This window comes from Chamaea fasciata, unplaced genomic scaffold (assembly GCF_029207755.1).
Source record: "Chamaea fasciata isolate MVZ Bird 193981 ecotype frontalis unplaced genomic scaffold, bChaFas1.0.hap1 SCAF_8, whole genome shotgun sequence".
Taxonomy (NCBI): Eukaryota; Metazoa; Chordata; class Aves; order Passeriformes; family Sylviidae; genus Chamaea; species Chamaea fasciata.
This window is the reverse complement of record NW_027094093.1, coordinates 30,066,492-30,084,929: the sequence shown is the minus strand read 5'-3', so window position 1 is coordinate 30,084,929 and position 18,438 is coordinate 30,066,492. Positions and strand designations below refer to the sequence as shown.

Sequence of the window (18,438 nt, the reverse complement as noted above, 5' to 3'; positions counted from 1 at the left end):
CTTCATTTGAAAGAGTAAAGCAGGGAGAGCGAGTGTTAGCCAGTGGCTAACTGTTAGAAGTTCAGAGGCTGAAAACACTGTGACACTTGGCTCTTGTGGAGGCACAAGGGACTGCGCAGCCCGGCGGCGAGAAGCCCGTCCTGCCCCTGTGAGAGGGCGCGGCGGGGCCCGGGGCCTCCGGACGTCCCGACGGGCCCGGAGGAGGCGGCCTGCTCCCGGCATTGGGCGGAGCCCCGGGCACCTCGGGCTTCGCCGCCGAGAATTGAAACCGAAAGCGACGGCGAGAGGAGCCATCGGGCGGCCATGGAGCGGCAGCGCCCGTGCGCCTTCCCGCTGCTGGTGCGAGGGGACTGGGGCCCCGCCGAGCCGCCGCCCGCGCTCAGGAAGAAGCTGCTCTGCTACTTCCAGAGCCAGAAGCGCTCGGGCGGCGGCGAGTGCGAGCTGCGGACCGGGACCGGGAGCGGGCACATCATCGTCTGCTTCTCCTGCCCCGAGGGTGAGCGGCCGGGCCGGGGCGGGGGGTGCTGATGGCGATGCCCGCGGCTCGGACGGGCGGGGGGCGGCCGCATCCCCCTGACCGGTGCTTGTTGTGTTGGCAGTGAGGGAGCGGGTGCTGAGCCGGCCGGCCCATGAGCTCGTGTGGGGGTCCGGACGGCGGCTGTCGCTGCAGGTCACCGCGCTGCCCGCGGACGGCGACCCCGCGCAGGTGAGGCGGGCGCAGGCGAGGCGGGCCCGGGTCCGGGGGAGGGACCGCGGGTGACCGCTCTCCTCTCGTTCCCCTGCAGGAGGCGGGACCGGCCGGCGGGACCGAGAGGCCAGGTACGAGGGGCGGCAGGGGCGGCAGGGGCGGCGGGGGGCTCCGGGGTTGGCGGGCACTCGGCTGCCCCCTGCGGAGGAGCGGCGATGGGGAAGGAGGCGGAGCTGCCTGCTTGGCCGGGCCGGGCGAACAGCGCTGTAGCGCTTTGATTCTCCTCCCCAGCGCCTCTCTTCACTTCCCGAATCCCAAACACGATGTAATTCCCGAAGTGCAGCCCCTAAGCCACATCCCAGGTACCCGACAGACTGACCACGCTATCGCGGCTAATACACACACACACACACACGGCTAATCAATACACACACATACACCGCACAATCAATACGCACACAGCTACTCAATACACATCTGGCTAATACACACACGTAGGACTAATCGATGCACACACATGGCCGATACACAGCTAATCAATATGTGACTGTCAGTACACACAGAAGTAATCCATATCCACAGGGCTAATACACACACAGCTCGCTGAGCTCTGCTTTCAAAGAACCTGCTTGTGCACAGCGGGGTGATTGCGCAGGTGAGGGCTGAGGGCGCAGGCTGGAAAAGCAGTTTGGTCAATCTTACCATTGTTTTTCTACTCTAGCTGCATTTCCTCTTGTTCTAAACTAGGAAGTTGAGCAGTCATGCTGAATCAAATGCATCCTGCCCGAGGCTCTTCCAGAGGTGTCAGGTTTCAAAGACCCTTCCAAGGACGGATGTCCTCAGCACCTCTCGTGTTCAGTGCAGCTTTTTGTGCGAGGAGAAAGGGCTGTAGTGCATGGCAGGACCTGCTCATGGTGGTTCATGTTGCATGACTGTGTGCTAACATTATGTCCGAGGCTTCTTGAGCTCAGAGTATTCCTGCAACCAATTCAACATATGGTTTAAAAAGAGGAGTCTGTGGAAGTCTGTGATTCTGACAGTGTCAAATGAAACTTAATTCAAGCTGTGTTAGGTCCTGGATGTAAATTCATGTTCGTTTTCTTCTTGAAGTACCCAGCAACTGAGAAAACGTTGTCATTTATCTCTAGTTAATGAACCCCAGGTGTCTATTCCCATCTGCCAGAATAAGGAAACTCGTGTATGTACTCAGCAGAAGACCGGTAAGTGTGTCACATACCCAGTGGTAACCACTGTATTCTTGCTCCTTTGGTCTTCTGGACCTTTCTGCTGCAGCAGTGCCCTGGTCAACCTCGTGGCTTGTGTTGTTTGTCTAATTTAGTGTCAGAATTGTGATCCCAGGCCAAAAGAAATAAATGTATTTTTTCCTTTCTATGAGTCCCCTTAGAGCCCCCACTTCACTGGCTGCCTCAGACAGGTCAGTTCCTTAGGGGACAGCAGTGGATGCTGGCCTTTGTTCTGGCTAAGGCTGTCCCTAACCAGACCTTCCCAGCTGCTGCTGGCCTTGCTGGGGCAACCCTGTGCCGGATTGTCGGGAGCTGTGTACCCCGGGTACACCTGAGCAGCTGTGGCAGTCAGCAGGTACAGACCCCAGGTGACCCACAGCAGTGTCAGGAACTGTGAATGGGGAGCACTGGTTCCCCTCACTGTGTGTCCGTGAAGAAGCTTTTGTATCTTTTGCTTCTGCTGTTGTTGCCTGTTGATGAACTGAAGCATTTCCTCCCTACGTGTTGATACAGCAACTCCCGCTAGTGATATGTTTAACTTGTTTGGGATTCTTACCCTGTTCTTTTTCCTGACCTTCAGTGTGATCTGAACAAAAAGTGGCATGAAAGTTCGGAAGATAGGAAGCTTGGTTTCTTTCTTAACTTTTGCCTAAGGCATTAGGGTGTGATCTTTTATTTCAGAATCATGTGAGAAACTGGAAGCAGAGAAAGCAACCTCTAGGAATTCTGCTGTAGTAGTAACCACTGCCTCTGGGGAGGAAATAGAAGATGACATTTTGGAAATGTACTTTGAAAATAAAAGGAAGTCTGGTGGGGGGAACATTGAGTCCTATGTCAAGAAGGATCAGCAAGTGATCATCACCTTTCAGGAGGAGCAAGGTATGTTATGGGTGTTACACTGCTTAAGCTCCCTTTTAAAAATAGGCCTTTGCTGCTGCGGGATCTCTCTGTGGGCATTGCTCCTAGCAGAAATGGTGTATTATTGCTATTGTTTAACGTGCTACTCTGCTGTGACATCTCTCTTTTTCTGTGGGACTAGATGCCCAAGAAGTTTTGCAAAGAAAGCATCACTTGAATAAAATCGATCTGGTTGTGAAGCCGTGGCAAGAGTCGTGCCAAGTGGAGAACTCTGAAGGATCCCTGCTTCCCTCTGCAGTTGTGCTGGAAAATGTGAAAGAGACAACAAAAGATTACATGCTAATTATGCTGGTAGAGAATGTCAGCGGCTTGTCAGAGGACGATGGTGACTTCAGTGTGGAAATGATACCTGAGTTATGTGCTGCTGTAGTTACTTTTACTGGAGATACCGGTAAGAAGGAGTCAGAGTTGAAGGTCTTTCTTATTAGCTACATGTTTGTATGCATGCATGGGAGTGAGATTAAGCTGGAAGTATTTTCTTTCATATTTTTAAGGTTTGGTGTGATATTGTGTCCTTTTAAAGGAGGATTTGCTCTGCTAAAGTTAATGCCATAACCTTTATCTGTGAGGCATAGAGGCCAGTGCAAGTCAAAAAAAGAGCTAGCTGTGGTTTGGACAGTAAACACAACAGGTAGGACTAAAACCAAACTAAAACTTCAAACAAGCAATGAAAGATGTACTTGGTCTGAGAACAGATGGATGGTATAAGCTGTCCTTGCCAAAAGCTGTCCTTCAGAGAAGGTGAAGGTTTTTCTGCCTTAGAAATGATTTGTCTCCCAAGTCATGTTTCAGTCCTAAATTTTTGGAGTAGCCATTAGTAAATAAGTAGATCTTTAAGAAACTTAACTGCTTTTCCTTAACAGACAGAAAAGTGACCTGTCTTTGATTATGAGGATAACAGGGGGAAAATAGCCAAAATGAGAATGTATTTATCATAAAACTGAGAGAATTTGAACCTGTGTTTTATTCTGTGTACAAAGCCATAGCCCAAAAATGAACCTGATCTTGTTTTCTGCTGGGGTCGAAGAAACCCAGTGATAGCAGGAAAACTAGTGGCAAATTCTGGCTGCAGTCATTGTAGTCAACAATTGTGATCAGTCTTGAGGGGAATACTAAGTGACAGATACTGAATATGTGGAAAGAAGTAGCTTTGTGGGCAGGTCTGAGCTGATCTTGTAATTCAGTGCTTTGATCAGTGCACACAGTGATAGTCTGCTGACTAACATCATGGTAGAAAAACAAGCTCCGAGTTTGATCTTTTCTTTTTTCTCCTCTTTACTCTTTCTAGATGCAGAGGAATTTGCTAAAAAGTTTAATCAAAATCAAAGAGCAAAGAAACAAAACATTACTGCACGATGCCTTGAGCAAACAAAAAGTGTTCGGGCTGAAAATATACCACCCAACACCTCCAGTCACTATATAACCGTCTACTTTGAAAATGAGAAGTACGGAGGTGCACAAAGGGTGGATGTTCAACAGCTGCCTGATGAAGATGCAGCTATCATTACATTTGGTGACCAAAAAGGTAATGCAGAAATGCAGAGCCCTTATTTCTTTGAGAACCTCTCATTTAGAGATCAAAATATGCGATTTCTAGAGAAATACTTTCTTTGCCCTCTGTAAAATGGCAGATCTAGTGCCTTGCCTGCAGGTCTCATGCTAACTGGAATGCACGCTTCAGTTTTGGACCAGCTGGGCATAAGGCAGAGAATTTTTTCATTTTCTAGACAGTTTATTTCACCCAGGCCTTGATCCTTACAGAGTTCAGATTGCAGTTTGAGTTCTGTGGAGAGTGCACAGCCCCACGGGCACAGGGGACTTCCCCCCCACCTGCCATCTTGACCACCAGCTGCCCATGGCAACATGCCATGTCTGGCTCATCCCAGGACAATTTCTTGGGCGGGTCTTTGGCTGGAGAGCAGATGCCATGGGTTGTCCAGTCAGTGGCAGAAAGATGGGTGACTGTGAAAACTGTAGGGCAAGGGAGAAGCTGGAGGCATTGCAGTGAAGGGGAGAGATGAAGGGGAGGGAGTTGAAGGAAAGAGATGGTCTTTTTGGGGAAAACAGGAGCTGTGGTTTGAACTGCTGAGTAGTAGCCCAAAGAACTATGGAGCTGGGTACTTCAAGTACAGCATATAAGAGAAGCAGAGGCAGAGATTATGCACACTTCCTCCCAGAGGTGGGTGCTGTTGTGCCTGACTGTCTCTCTTCAACTTAGTTTCTGGCATTTAAAATAAATAATTTTTCAAAAAGTTGAAATTATTTCTATCTGAGAAGGGAGAAAATTAATCTAAAATTGCTCTTAAAAATAAGAAACACTATTATACAGGAAATATAGTTTAAAGATCCCCAAACAATTAAAAAAAAAAACAAACAAAAGAGAAGATCTTAAGTGCTGACATTAATAACTTGGGGGGTTGTTTGTTTGTTTTAGATGTAAGAAATATCCTGGCAAAGAAGCATTCGCTCAACAAAACACCAATCTTTGTCTACCCTTATTACAACTCACTGGAAACAGCTCTGTATGGAAAGGAAGGGCCACAGATAAAGAAGCCAGATCCAATTACATTGCCTCTGGATCCCTATATCTGGAATTATTTGCAAGGAAACAGTAGCTTAATTGAGGCGATAGATCATGAAATGGTAAAGTGTAACTGTGTGCCAGTGTGGCCTGACTCCCTCTGTGCAGATCCAAAAGTTACTTTGTATCCTTCAGATATTTTTTCTGAGCGGAAGAGATCAGTATCTCGATTGGTCAAGGCATGGAAAGAAAACGTTTCTACAGCATTTTCACACAGCATATCAAAATACGAAGCAATTCAATGTCAAGTAAGCACAGAAGTGTGGGAAATCATTAGGAACAGCTTTCCTCATGATGAAGTTCTGATGGTCCCAAGTATTTCCAAGGATTTATACATTCTAGTAGGTGAAAAAGAAGTTGTGAAGAACGTTGAACAAGAACTGAAGCTTCTGATCAAAAAGGCCACCAGAGAAATTGAAAGAGAAAAGCAAAGAACTGAACTGGAAATCAAGACAGTGAATCCAGGGGAATATGGACTTTTACAGATTACTGGTCTTGAAGAAAAATTTCGTACAGAGTTCCCAGACCTGCAAATAACTTATAATTATTTGCAGAAGAGCGTTAAACTATCTGGAGTGCCTGAGGAAGTTTATAAAGTAAAAGGAGAAATACTTGATCATATACACAAAATGGCAAAGAAAACAATTCATGTTCACCCTTACATTTTTCAGTTTTTAGTGCATATTGATAGTGAAACCCTGTCACAGAGCCTGTTTATATCAAAACAAATTAGTGCCTTTTATGAGCTTGGTGCAGGAGAGATCATCCTGAAAGGGAGTGCTCCTGAAGACCTCCTAAAAGCAGAGGAAGAAATAAGGAAAGAACTGGACCACAAAAGTATTACTTTGGAGGATGGGTCAGTTGTCCAGAAGGAGGAATGGCAGATGCTAGCCAAGGAAAACTGCTCTAATGGAGCTGTAGTAGTCACTCAGGCAGAGAATCAAATCATGATTGCTGGTCTTTCTGAAGCAGTAGCAAAAGCCTTTAAGGAACTTTCCAGCTTTATAGATGAAAACACACAGGTACAAAGGGTCATTGAAGGAAAGCCGATGGCGCTCATAAAGTTTTTTGAGAAAGAGAAGATCAGTGATTGGGCTGCCTTACCAAAAAAAGGTGTGAAAGTTGACTTTAGCACACAGAAATACTGTGGAGTTATATCCTTGGTTGGGCCGAAGGCAGAAGTGCTGGAGGGAGTCAGCTTAGTTGAGCGAATTCTGTCTGGTCTGCATTTTAAGCGTGTGATAATTGACATGCCAGGAGCCAAGGCTTATATAAAAGAGCAAGCAGACCTTTTGGCCCCCCATATAAAACAAGTGTTCAAGTGTTTAATCCTATTGGAAGAGCCGCCAGAAGAGCAGCTGAAAGAACAGAAAGAACACAGTATCAGAGGCAAACCCTATATGCAGGTGGCCGTGGGTGAAATTGTAATAGCGCTTTATAAAGCTGACTTGTGCACTCATCCTGTTGATGTTGTGGTGAATGCATCTAATGAAGACCTGAGACACATTGGTGGCCTTGCTGAGGCCCTGTCGAGAGCAGCTGGCCCAGCACTGCAAGAGGAGTGTGATGAGATGGTGAGGAAGTTTGGGAATTTGCAGCCTGGTGACGCGGTGATCACGCGTGCCGGGAGACTGCCCTGCAAGAACGTCATTCATGCTGTTGGGCCCAGGTGGAGCAAGGAGAAATCAGAAATGTGTGTGAACTTGTTGAGGAAGACAGTGAAAAAATGTTTACAACTAGCTGAAACACACAAGCATCGTTCCATAGCTCTGCCTGCTATAAGTGGAGGGATTTTTGGCTTCCCACTGGAACTGTGTACTTACTCGATTGTATCCTCAATCAAGGAGACCTTGGAAGAATCCAAGGGGAACAGCAGCTTGAAGGAGGTTCATCTTGTGGGTTTTGCACAGGATAACATTCAGGCTTTCAGCAAGGCATTCAGAGAAGTGTTTTCAGATTCTTCACCTTCCTACAGGTCACCGTGTCATGTCAGTACAGTTCCCAGGCAGAGGAAAGCTTCTAAGCATATTAAGAACTTCCCATTCATAACAACTCAGGAAGGCCTTAACATCGTGCTGCAAACAGGAAGCCTTGAAGATGCTGCAGTAAGTGTTCTAAATTATGTCCTATTGAAATATCAAGTGGGTTCTTTCATGTCTTTTTTTAAAACTGACAAACATGAAACCAATGTAATTGGTGAAAACTGGCATGAAACATGCAGTTGGTATTGCACTACCTGGGGAGAACCAGTGTCATTAATTGATTTCTAGTTGCCTTCTGCACTGAATTTCTGTTAGCTGGCTGATAGATACTTTACTGGGATTGCCAATATTGGAAGCAACTCCATCCAGGACCCTTCCTGCAATGGCCTGCAAAACTGCTGAGGAGTGGTTGCCTCCCACAGCTTGTGCATGCAGCTCCTCCAGTTGGCCAGGGCAGAATGTATATTAGAATGTGTATAGGGACCCTTCCTGAGGGTTTGACACAATGTTCTTGTATTTCTCTCGTTCATAAGTTGCTGCTGATCTCACTTCTTTCTCCATTAGATTATCCCTAGTCTTCTTTGTCTTCAGTGTCTGCTTGTCCCCCAAAACCAGCCATGCATGGGAGGCCCTGCCTACCTCAGTGAACTCAAGAGTTTGGTCTGCAAGCCTCTCTTTAAGAACCAACTTGCACAAATGTTTGTCAAATGGAGGTAGAATGAATAAATGAGGAATGCAGAATTGTTATGTTTTTCCCCTTAGGCTGAAATTAATTCCATTGTTAACTAAGTTTCGTGTTTCTTTGGGCAGACTCGTGATACTAGAATTGAGCATAATTTCTGGTTTATTCCAACACTTTGTTCACTCTGGTCGCTGTCCCAAAAATTTACCTTGTAAACCATCAGGCAGGCTGTATTTGATTATCCAATGCAAAATTTAAATTTGATACTTACAAGCTAGAGTTTTTGCTTGTGTGTTTTTCAGACATCCATTGTTGTTGTCAGTGTTGGCAAAGATCTCCAGCTTGACAAAGGGCCCCTTGGTAGAGCTTTGCTAAGCAAGGCCGGGCCAATGCTTCAGACAGGCTTGAAAAACGAAGCCCGGAGGCTTCTTCAGGAAGAAGGTGGAGGAGGAACACCTGAGGAAGGATCTGTGTTTAAAACTAAAGGTTACAACCTGGCTTGTAGTGTTGTGCTTCATGCTGTGGTACCTATGTGGTCCCAGAAAAACACACCTGCAAAGGTAAAAGGGTTTTTATTTGCCTGAATTTTTCTGGGATTCATAGTGTGTTTAATGCCACTTTTCCTTTGAAATGGGAGACAGTGTCATAGAAGATGAGAGAGTTTGACTCATTCTTTTTTAACTGTGGGCTGATCCCTTGTTGTCTAATAAATTCCTTGTGAATTCCTTGTGTATGTAATTGATTGTATTTTAATACTAAGAGATAGCTGAAAGGGAAACTGTTACATTACACATACTAGGAAAAAATTACCTCCAGTAACTGAAAAATTAATTGTGCTTTACAGGTCTTGGGTGACATAATCACAAAATGCCTGGAGATTGCTGAAGAACTGTCTTTGGAATCAATTACTTTTCCAGCAATTGGGACTGGGAATTTAGAATTCCCAAAACCTGTTGTTGCTAAATTATTGTTTGACAAAGTGTTTGAATTCAGTAGTAAAAACAGACTAAATTCTCTTGAAGAGGTTCACTTTCTGTTGCACACAAAAGACACAGCTAATATTCAGGTGAGTTACTGTGGTTTCCTCTCTCTGTTATATTATGGTATATCTGAGTCTGTCTCATGATACCTGGCTATCTGATGATCTTCAAAGAATCCGCAAGGTGCTTGTTTTTATACTAAAGAAAAGGTTTGGTGACAGTCTCTGTCATCTATACTGAAAGTTCTCTTTTTGATTCTACCTCCCATGGTCACCCATGTATTGAGTAGAGTCTTGCTCCCTTCCTATCATTTTCTGTTTCCTGGGAATAATACACACGAAAGTGTAATTACTCTTTATCTCATGAACTCACCTAATTCTTCAGTCTGTGGGTCAGACAAGTTTGCTGCAACTCCTGCTCCAGTGCCCACACCCTTGGAAAAAAGGTGTTCTTTTAATGGACTGCTGGTGTCTTTTTAGGAGAAATCATTCAGCTAGGATTGCTGTGCTGGTAAACTTCTCCAGTAGAAACATATTCAGTAGAAAAATATTCTCCATTCCCCTCTCTTCAGTGTCCCATTAGCATAAATTTTCTATATCCACACTCAAGTTATTCATGCTGTGAATTGATGTCCAGATAAGTGTTTCTGCATCTGTTGCCTTCTGTGCTTTGTGCAAGAGCTAGTAACATTCTGCAAGGCTAAACTGGAAGGCTACTGTGTCAAAGCCTGAGCTAATGTGCATAGAGAAGGGTGGCATTACCTGTAAGAGCTGAGCTGGTGTGAACTACTCACTGGTTGTAAGGATGCCTTCTGCTGCTGTATCCCTGTGGAATGGCTTTGACTCAGTTATTTGTGATTCTGTGTGGTGCTCACACTGAATAGCCTTGCTCTCTGAGAACAACATCTGTCAGGACTTGCCTTCAGCATCGTGGCAGATGACATGAAGTAATTTGCATTTAGCTCTTTTTAAACGTTTTTTTTTCTTTGCTTTTCAAATCGTTACTTCTACTGTGCAAAGACTTCTACAGGGGTTGATTGTAATTTCATTCTCTAGGAATTTTCAGATGAATTTGAAAATAGGTCTGTAGCTGTTAAAATGCCGAAGCCTTCTCCAAATGATGCTAGCCAAAGCACAGGTAAGGTTTATTCACAGAAGCTGTGTGCCTACTGACTTTTTTTACTTTTTCCAAGTATTCCAGGGAATGCATTCATTATGGATATTTAGTACTTGCTTGATGAGCCAGTCATTCCCAAAGTGTGAGTGGCTGCTGTAAAGGCAGTGTTTTCAGGCTGAGTGTCTGTTATGTCTGAAATAGTGTTAGAGCTGCTAAGAAAAAAAGTGTTCCTGTGATTCCTTATCTAGATAGTGCCCCTGAAAATTGGAACAGCAGAAGCTATAAGGTGTCAAGGGCATAAGTAGTGCTTTTTCTTTCATTGCTGCAGCAGTAGATTAAAGTGTGAACAAGTCAGTGTCTTCTTCTGCCCTGGGAAGGCAGGTAAGATCCTGGTTATGTGTGTTAAAGTGATCTTTGAAATACTCTTAAATCTTTCAGGTGTTCAGATGAGTAGCAAAACCAAACTGAAATGTCTTTGGTATTATCTATCTTAATGGAACTGCAGCCTGTAACATGAGTTACATGTTGAAAACTTAATTATGACTTTATAAATAACACATGGATAAAAAGTTCTACATTTTCAAGAAGTAGAGAACCTGCCTGGAAACTCTGTGAGACACAGGAGCAAGAGAGTGAGACTTGGAAAGTTTGCTGCTCTCTTACATTGGAGTTTTGCAATGGTAAAATGTCACTAAGTGTCTGCATACCAGGTGTGCAGCAAAACACATTTTCCCTGCCATACTGCCATGATAGAAATTATGGGAATGAGTGCAGATTGAGTATAGACTCCTGTGAGAAGGAATGATTTTCAGTTAGCATGGCAGGCAATCCTTTTTACAGGCTGAGTCTGTAGCCAAACTGTGGTCTCTGTAGGTATTGTATCCAAGAAAAATCCCTTACCTTTTACATCATCACTGCCTTCTGCTCAGGGTTTGTATTTCTTTCCCTGCAGTTTTTTCTCCTACCCCTTCGACCTCAGCACACAATGTGCCTGAAATGACCATTGGCTCCATCGTGTTCCGGGTGGCAGAAGGTGATATTACAAAGGAGGTGGGAGATGCCATTGTAAACATAACAAACCAAACCTTCAACCTCAAAACAGGTATTTTAATTGATATTATGTGTGAAAAAAGTATATGTGCTTGGAAGGGCTGGGAAAGAAGAGGAGCAAGTATTTTTCTTCAATGCTTTGAACCCTTTTATTTGTTTCACTGTGTGGTTTCTGTTTTGCTTCTTAGGGTACAAAAGTTCAGTGAGGAAGTGTCTGAAACTTTATCCACTTGTTAATCGGCATTTTTAAGACTCCCGTGCAGAAAGGGAAAGGGAAACTAATATATGTATATACAAAATCTTTTTATAGAACACCTCTCAGACTAAAGGAGGAGACAAGCCTCAAGGGGGTTTTGACCTCCATGAAACTTGTTAGGTACTCAAAACATCAATTTGAATTGAAAAGCATATAGGGCTAAAATTTTGGCTACAGTGCTTTTCATTTATAATCTGTAATGATATCAGAATTGAGGTGTTTTAGATGTGATGAGGCATACAGTTTTGCCTCAGATGGGTCTTTAACAGCAGTAACAGTGGATTCATGTTGCTCTTCTCATTTAAGGTGTCTCCAAAGCAATTCTGAATGGTGCTGGAAAAGCAGTTGAAGATGAATGTGGTGTACTCGGTATGGTACAACATTTCTGGCCTTTCCAAAGGTGTTAATGCATGGCAGGGAATCTCTTTCTCAGTACTGAGTACTGTAGTTCTATCTGTATTATGCACTGGGTTACAGCAACTAGTTTTTAATCAGTTAATGTGATATGTGTAAAACATCTAACGAGGGAAGGAAAAGAAAAATCTTCAAGAGGAGACAGCCTCTAAACGTACATAAAGATCCAAATCTATTAGTTCTTGCATCCTCCTATTCCAATAAAGATTTCCATGATAAAAACAGGGTCAACATCGAACAGAGCCATGAGCAAGAGGTGATGCTGGCAAAAATTTTAATAGAGAAACCATCTCCTACTGGGAACAACTGTGTAGCTGCAAGTCCTTTTGTTATTTCTCAGTGAGATGTTTGCTGTTGGCCCAACTAGTAACTCACTACCACATCCTCTGGGTGACTACTTTTCATGTGTGTGAAGCTGAGTTCCTGCCTCAGAAGAGGCATTTATTTGTAAGCCAAATAGAGCTGTTGGACAGCAAGTAGAATGAAAGAAGGGTAAAGATGGATGAGTGTGTGGTTTAAAATGCCAGAAAATAAGGGAAGTGAGAAATATGCAGGTATGGAGGTAAGTTTGGAAGACCAACCAAAGGAGAATTATATGGAAGAGATCCAAGGTAAACAAGCTTCTCTTGCACAGGCCAAGAGGGTAATTTGGGCTAGGTGGCCTGCAGGTAGATGGCATAATTGTGTGTTTGTGTGTGTGTGTGTGTGTGTGTGTGTGTGTGTGTGTGTGTGTGTAGGCAGAGTGCCAGTCTGTATGAAGTTCTCCAAGTTTACTGAGCAAACCTGACCAATAAACAACACACTAAATTTATTGGCCAAAGGAGACAAATATTTTACAAAAATAAACTGAGTTCTTGTGCCTTGGAAGCGAAAATTGAGCGAAGGTGTTGCTGACTTATGGAAGGAGACACAAAGCTTATCCTGGGGCGTATTTGTCACCACTTTGTAGTTCCTAATGAGGACTAGTACACATCTGTATTGGGAATAATTGTTGATTATTTTCTCCTACTTTTGTTTCAGCCCAGAAAACTGACAAAAACTACATCATCACCCAGGCAGGAAACCTGCCATGCAAAAAAATAATGCATTTTGTTTCCCGAGATGATATCAGATCCCTGGTTTCCCACGTGCTCCAGGAGTGTGATCTGCGGCAGTACACCTCTGTCACCTTGCCAGCAATTGGAACAGGTCTGTGTCTCCCTTTTTCTGAAAAGGGTTCAGTGCATGTGATCCTGCTGATCTCAGGGCTCAAGTGATGAATTTGATTTATCTGGAGAGATTGTTATTTGGTGAAAATTTATTTGGAAATATGCAATCTTAAAAAATGTTATTAGAGGCTTATGAAAGCTAATAAGCTCTACTCCGTACGGTGATTTAGTACATAAAGAGCATGAGTTTTCTAAAGCCAGCACTTCCTTGCTAACAGGTATTCAAAGGTATGTCTGTGCTTGCTGAAGAACCTGCAGCCTGGTATATGTGGGCAGCTCATCAGAGAATAGCCAGGGACCCACTTCTCCATTGCTGAAATCAGCAGGTGATGGAATTCTGGCCAGCAGCTGCATAAATAGGGTTGATACAGATGGAACACGAACCTGTCAGAAAGCCCAGATTGTCCCTCTTTCTTCTCTTGTTATATTCAGTTAGTTTGGTAGAAATCCCTGGAGTTGGAAAATCCAGAACTGCACCCCATGTGCATGGGAACTTCTTGCATGGATAAAACTAGGCTTGCATTTTGAGCAAGGAATGGACTACTGGGCCTCTGAGCAGCAGGCCTGTGGCCTATTAGTTACCCAAGCCATATTATCTACATCATAACCTGATTGGTTGCCAAACCAACAAAAGGAAACTGCCATTTTTCCCTTGCTGGAAAGGTGGTCCCCAACTTTCTTTTCCTGATAAATAGACACCTTTCTTAATTGCCAGCCCGATGTTTTTCTCAGCCTGTTTATGATTCAGGTGATTGTGGGTATGTTCATAGCTATTCTTTTAAAGACGTTTTAATCACCTGTAACAGTTATTAACACTTTTTAGAGCAAAATACCTGCAACTTTTTTCAGGAGAGGCACGCCGCAATCCAGCTGAGGTGGCTGACAACATGATAGATGCAGTAACTGACTTTGCTAAAAAGAATTCTGCTACATATCTGAAAACTGTTAAGGTTGTCATCTTTCAGCCACACCTGATGAGTGTGTTTCAAGCAAGCATGCAGAAAAGAGAAAAGTCTACTGCAACACGAATCAGATCATTGGTTTCCAAGGCATATGAAATGGGTAAATGTAAGTAGATGTCACTTAAGTACAGGTAATAGATCAATCTGTTTAGCAGCAGCTAATAAAGATTAATATTAATGACAATATTTATCTATTTCAATGTAGCATTCTGGAGCTCTGAGAAACATTCCCCAAAGGAAAAAAACAAAGTGGTTTTGGAAAAGAAAATCGACCTGGCTGTTGTGCAGATTTGTGGTGAAAATAAAGAAGAAGTGGAAGAAGCTGAAAAGTGGCTGAGAAATGCAATTTTAAGAGAACAGTCTCATACAGAAATTGTAAATGAGTCTATCTCTCATTTCAGTGAAGAAGAGGCTGAAGAACTGGATGATCTAGAAAAGAAATTAAAAATTATTCTTCGTTTGAAGAGTACCTCTATTGAAATTTCAGGGGTTACAAAAGATGTCTGCCTGGCTTCTTTAGCTGTTCATAAAATGATCCTCAGGGTAAAAGCTGCTAAAGAGGCCCAGGCAAAACTTTTACAAAATTCAATTGAATGGAAATATTTTGAAAATGATTCTTACGTGCCCTTCAACAGCCTCACAAATGTGGAGTTGGAAAATGCTTACATTGGAAAGCAGAAAACTATTGAAGTCACCATTGGTGAGCGAATATACACAGTGGATATGGAAGGTAAGACTGCAGTGGATGCCCAAGGAAGACAGACATCCATTATACGTGTTGACAAATCTGAAGGTAAGTAAAAGCATCTTGGCAGACTGATGTTCCCATGTGAAAACCTGGTTGCATCCAGTAAGAGAAAGGAGAAGGGAATGATGAGAATATTTAAAATATATGTTAGGATCTTTGTGCTGGTGCTTTTTCTTGAGAATGTAGAAAGGAACCAAATTGGGAAATAAAAGAACCTTGCAGCTATTTAAAATATTTTGAAAAGAGAGTAATGCGTTCTGATGTTCTTAACAGGCTTATTAACAATAATTTTCTTGTAGCAGTTGTTCTAGATCTTGGCTCACTTCTATTCTTGAGCCATACCCTCTTCCATTTACTACTAGTCCTTTACAATACAAGGAGATACCTCTTTCTGAGTCATCCATAAGGAAGATGTACAGACTTCTAGAAGGATTTGTAGCAGGTCATGTTTGATTTTAAGCAGGGGATTTGGTGAGTATGATTGATCGTGTTTCTTCTGCAGATGAAAAGTCAACAGTGCTCCCTCCAACGTGGGACCATATGGAAAACGAGCGACTCAAAATAGTGGAACTAAAACCAGACTCGAAAGAGTATAAAGATGTGCAAGAAAAGTTTCTGAAGACCTGTCAGTCATTCAAAATTGAAAAGGTAAAAGCAAATCATCATTTCTGAGCATAAATAACTTGATGCAAGCGATGAAGGGTACTGATAACAACAACAGAAGAAATTCCCTTGGGATTTCTGAACTTGGACAAGTCTTTCTGGCTGTCACTAACTTTATTCAGATTTAATCAGTTTAATGTTGCAGTTGAGGTATTTGCAGCAGCTCTTAAGCAGTCACTTCTTCAGCTCAAGGGGAGAGTGCACTTCCTTGGAATGGTTTTTGCTGCAGCAGAGCACGTCTTTTGCCCACATAAGCCACGTGTGCTGTGCAGGCCCAGCAGGCATCTGCAGCCTGGAAACCTGTGAAAAGCTCCTGTTTCCCAGGAAGTGTTTGTCTCATGGTTTGGGCTGGGTTCTGCTATATGCCGTGCCAAAGTTTGGAAGGATTTGACTAACTTACTTCATCATCTGGTATATGTGCATTGGAGCTAGGAGGGGAATCTTGAAAGCCGATTGAATGATTGATACGCTAATTTTTTTCAGGATAGCAACCTACCCTCTTTCTTTCTTTCTTTCTGTCTTACTTTCAAACTTCACAGATTGAAAGGGTACAGAACAGATATTTCTGGAAAAACTACCAAATAAAAAAGTGTGAAATGGATAAAAAAAATGGCCACATAAATAATGAGAGGCTTCTGTTTCATGGGACGAGTCGGGAGTCATTAACCCTTATTAACGAATATGGATTTAACCGGAGCTATGCTGGAATGCACGGTAATGTAACTTTCAAAACAACTCTTGTTTTCCTGTATAGGGCTAGGACTGATTTGCCATGCCATGTATAGTCCTACCTTGTATGCAAAATTATTTGTTTTGTTGTATCTCCCTATTGCAAATAAAAAGCAGAGCTGTCCAGAGATTCACAGGCTCTGAAGGTGGCAGATAAGGAATTGCTGCTACTGAAACACTCTCAAACCTTTGCTTTTCTGACTGCAGCTGCAAACTTTGGAAATGGAACGTACTTTGCTGTTAACGCCAGCTATTCTGCCAACGACCTCTACTCTAAACCAGATGCCAATGGGAAGAAGTACATGTACTTGGCCCGAGTCCTTGTCGGAGAATATTCTTTGGGGAAAAAAGGATCAATTACTCCAGCACAAAAAAATCCTAGCAACTCTGTAGATCTGTTTGATAGTGCAACTGATAACATGAACCACCCATCCATGTTTATAATTTTTTATGACATTCAAGCTTACCCAGAATACCTTATCACTTTCACTAAGTAAGGATTTTGATTGCAGCCACAACTGCATGTCTTTCGGACCTTATGTAGGATGGAAACACCTGTAACAAAACACACAACAAAAATAATAAAGAGTTGTGTCGAATCAAATTCTTTCTTGATTTAAGCAATCTCTGGCAATTTCTGATCCCCCTGAAGCTTGTTTACACTTGGAGCAGCTGAATGTATTAATACTCAAGCACAATATTGTACTGCAGTCCTCTTTTAGATTACATAGTGAGCCTTTGTACTGTATCAGCCTTTCCACACAGCCTTAGGGCCTTCCTAACTGCTGGTGGGGAATTAGAAGGGATAATGCAGCCACGGATTGTTCAGTGTTGCATTTCTGATGCCTTCTTACACTCTGTAACAATCACATAACGAGTTATGTTAACGCAGTTTTCAATAAATAAACCAGTTGTACTTAATGGCTTGTGTTTGTCTAAACCTCTTTGAACATTTAGCATTGGTTTCTAACCAGTGAACTTCAATGAACTTGACATTACAGATATGGATTGACTTGTTTTTAATACAATAACCCTGCTGCTTTGCAGCATCCCCAACTTTGAAAAGCCCTTGGCTCCTCTGAATGTATTGGGTTTGACTTACTTGGCTGTATGATTAAGAAAAAAAAATCTTCCAATGGTTTCTTTACATAGTTAGGTTACTGTTAAAGTTTTACCATGGGTTGGTGTGTCCATATGAGCAATAAGTACTGTAGGGTAACTAGGTGGCCAAGGGACACCTTTTCTAGGGAAGCTGGTGTGAAATAACATGAATCTGCAAGGTCAGGTATCTCAGTAGAGCCATAAACATCAGGCTGTGCATTTGTACCCATCCCATCACTCCTTCTGTGACAGCGCTGGAACTGCTCCCTTTGGGCTTTTTTGCTTTTTACTTTGTCAGTTTTCTAACCACTGAAAATTGCTGACTGTTGAAATCAAGTGTGTTGAAATCAATTTAACTTAGAGCTGGAAATCAAGGTAGTGGTATGGGGGCCAAAAGTCTTAAGTTTTGCTTGTGCAGTGAATAAACTTATTAAATCCCTGGAACAAATACCTGTGACTGGTGGTTCATCAGTGTGCCGGGAGCCAGAGGAGATGGCTCCAGGTGCTTCATTGCTGTGGATGGGTCACTGGTACCTGTCTGACCATTCTCTCCAGGAGCCAGTACTGCATCAGGTCTCAGCTTCCCCAGCACCACAAGAAGCTGCACAGAATACCAAGGTGTTTCTTCACCAGTGCTTGCATTGCAGGCGCCTAGGGCATCAAGCCTGGAGCAGAAACCTGTCACCCTGGGCTTTGTGCAGGCCATGAGTGACAGATGCTGCTTTTCCAAATGGGTTTATTCTAACAGGCAAAGGCCAGAGGCAGGAGCGTACAAATGGACCAAGAATCATTCAATAGACAGAATTGGAAGGGACCCACAACGATCAAGTCCAGCCCCTGGTCCTGCACAGGACATCCCCCAGAGTCACACCATGTGCCTGAGAGCATTGTCCAAATGCTTTCTGAATGCTGTCAGGCTTGGTGCTATGACCACTTCCCTGGGAAGCTTGTTCCAGTGCATAATCACCCTCTGAGTAAAGAACTTTTTCCTGATATCCAACCTAAATCTCTCCTGACACAACTTGTTCCACCCTGATCTTGTCCTGGCAGCAGTGATGCAAAATGTGGAATATGTAAAATCTTTTTTAAGGAACCATCTTCTTTGGTGTTTGGTCT

General features: G+C 43.3%; 1 protein-coding gene across 2 annotated transcripts; it reads left to right on the top strand.

The window, feature by feature from the left end:
- The first annotated feature begins 288 nt into the window (after nucleotides 1-288).
- LOC136293486 (protein mono-ADP-ribosyltransferase PARP14-like) lies at nucleotides 289-17,142 on the top strand. Of its 2 annotated transcripts, XM_066190307.1 has the most exons (19): nucleotides 289-496; nucleotides 600-706; nucleotides 786-819; nucleotides 1,837-1,908; nucleotides 2,614-2,811; nucleotides 2,972-3,241; nucleotides 4,139-4,375; nucleotides 5,285-7,536; nucleotides 8,398-8,655; nucleotides 8,940-9,161; nucleotides 10,131-10,212; nucleotides 11,144-11,293; nucleotides 11,804-11,866; nucleotides 12,932-13,099; nucleotides 13,969-14,187; nucleotides 14,287-14,874; nucleotides 15,332-15,477; nucleotides 16,032-16,206; nucleotides 16,429-17,142. In XM_066190307.1, the coding sequence occupies exons 1-19, from the start codon at nucleotides 304-306 to the stop codon at nucleotides 16,716-16,718; spliced, it is 5,724 nt and encodes a 1,907-aa protein (XP_066046404.1). In that variant the 5' UTR covers nucleotides 289-303; the 3' UTR covers nucleotides 16,719-17,142. The 2 variants fall into 2 exon arrangements, with proteins under 2 accessions (XP_066046404.1, XP_066046403.1); XM_066190306.1 differs by lacking the exon at nucleotides 1,837-1,908 and having other exon boundaries at nucleotides 294-496.
- The last annotated feature ends 1,296 nt before the right edge of the window (nucleotides 17,143-18,438 follow it).

Excerpts from the sequence above, each read along its gene's own strand:
- LOC136293486 (XM_066190307.1), top strand. The coding sequence starts at position 304 with ATGGAGCGGCAGCGCCCGTGCGCCTTCCCGCTGCTGGTGCGAGGGGAC. Across the intron at positions 8,656-8,939 it reads AGAAAAACACACCTGCAAAG|GTCTTGGGTGACATAATCAC; the intron begins GTAAAAGGGTTT and ends TGTGCTTTACAG. Across the intron at positions 15,478-16,031 it reads AGTCATTCAAAATTGAAAAG|ATTGAAAGGGTACAGAACAG; the intron begins GTAAAAGCAAAT and ends CAAACTTCACAG.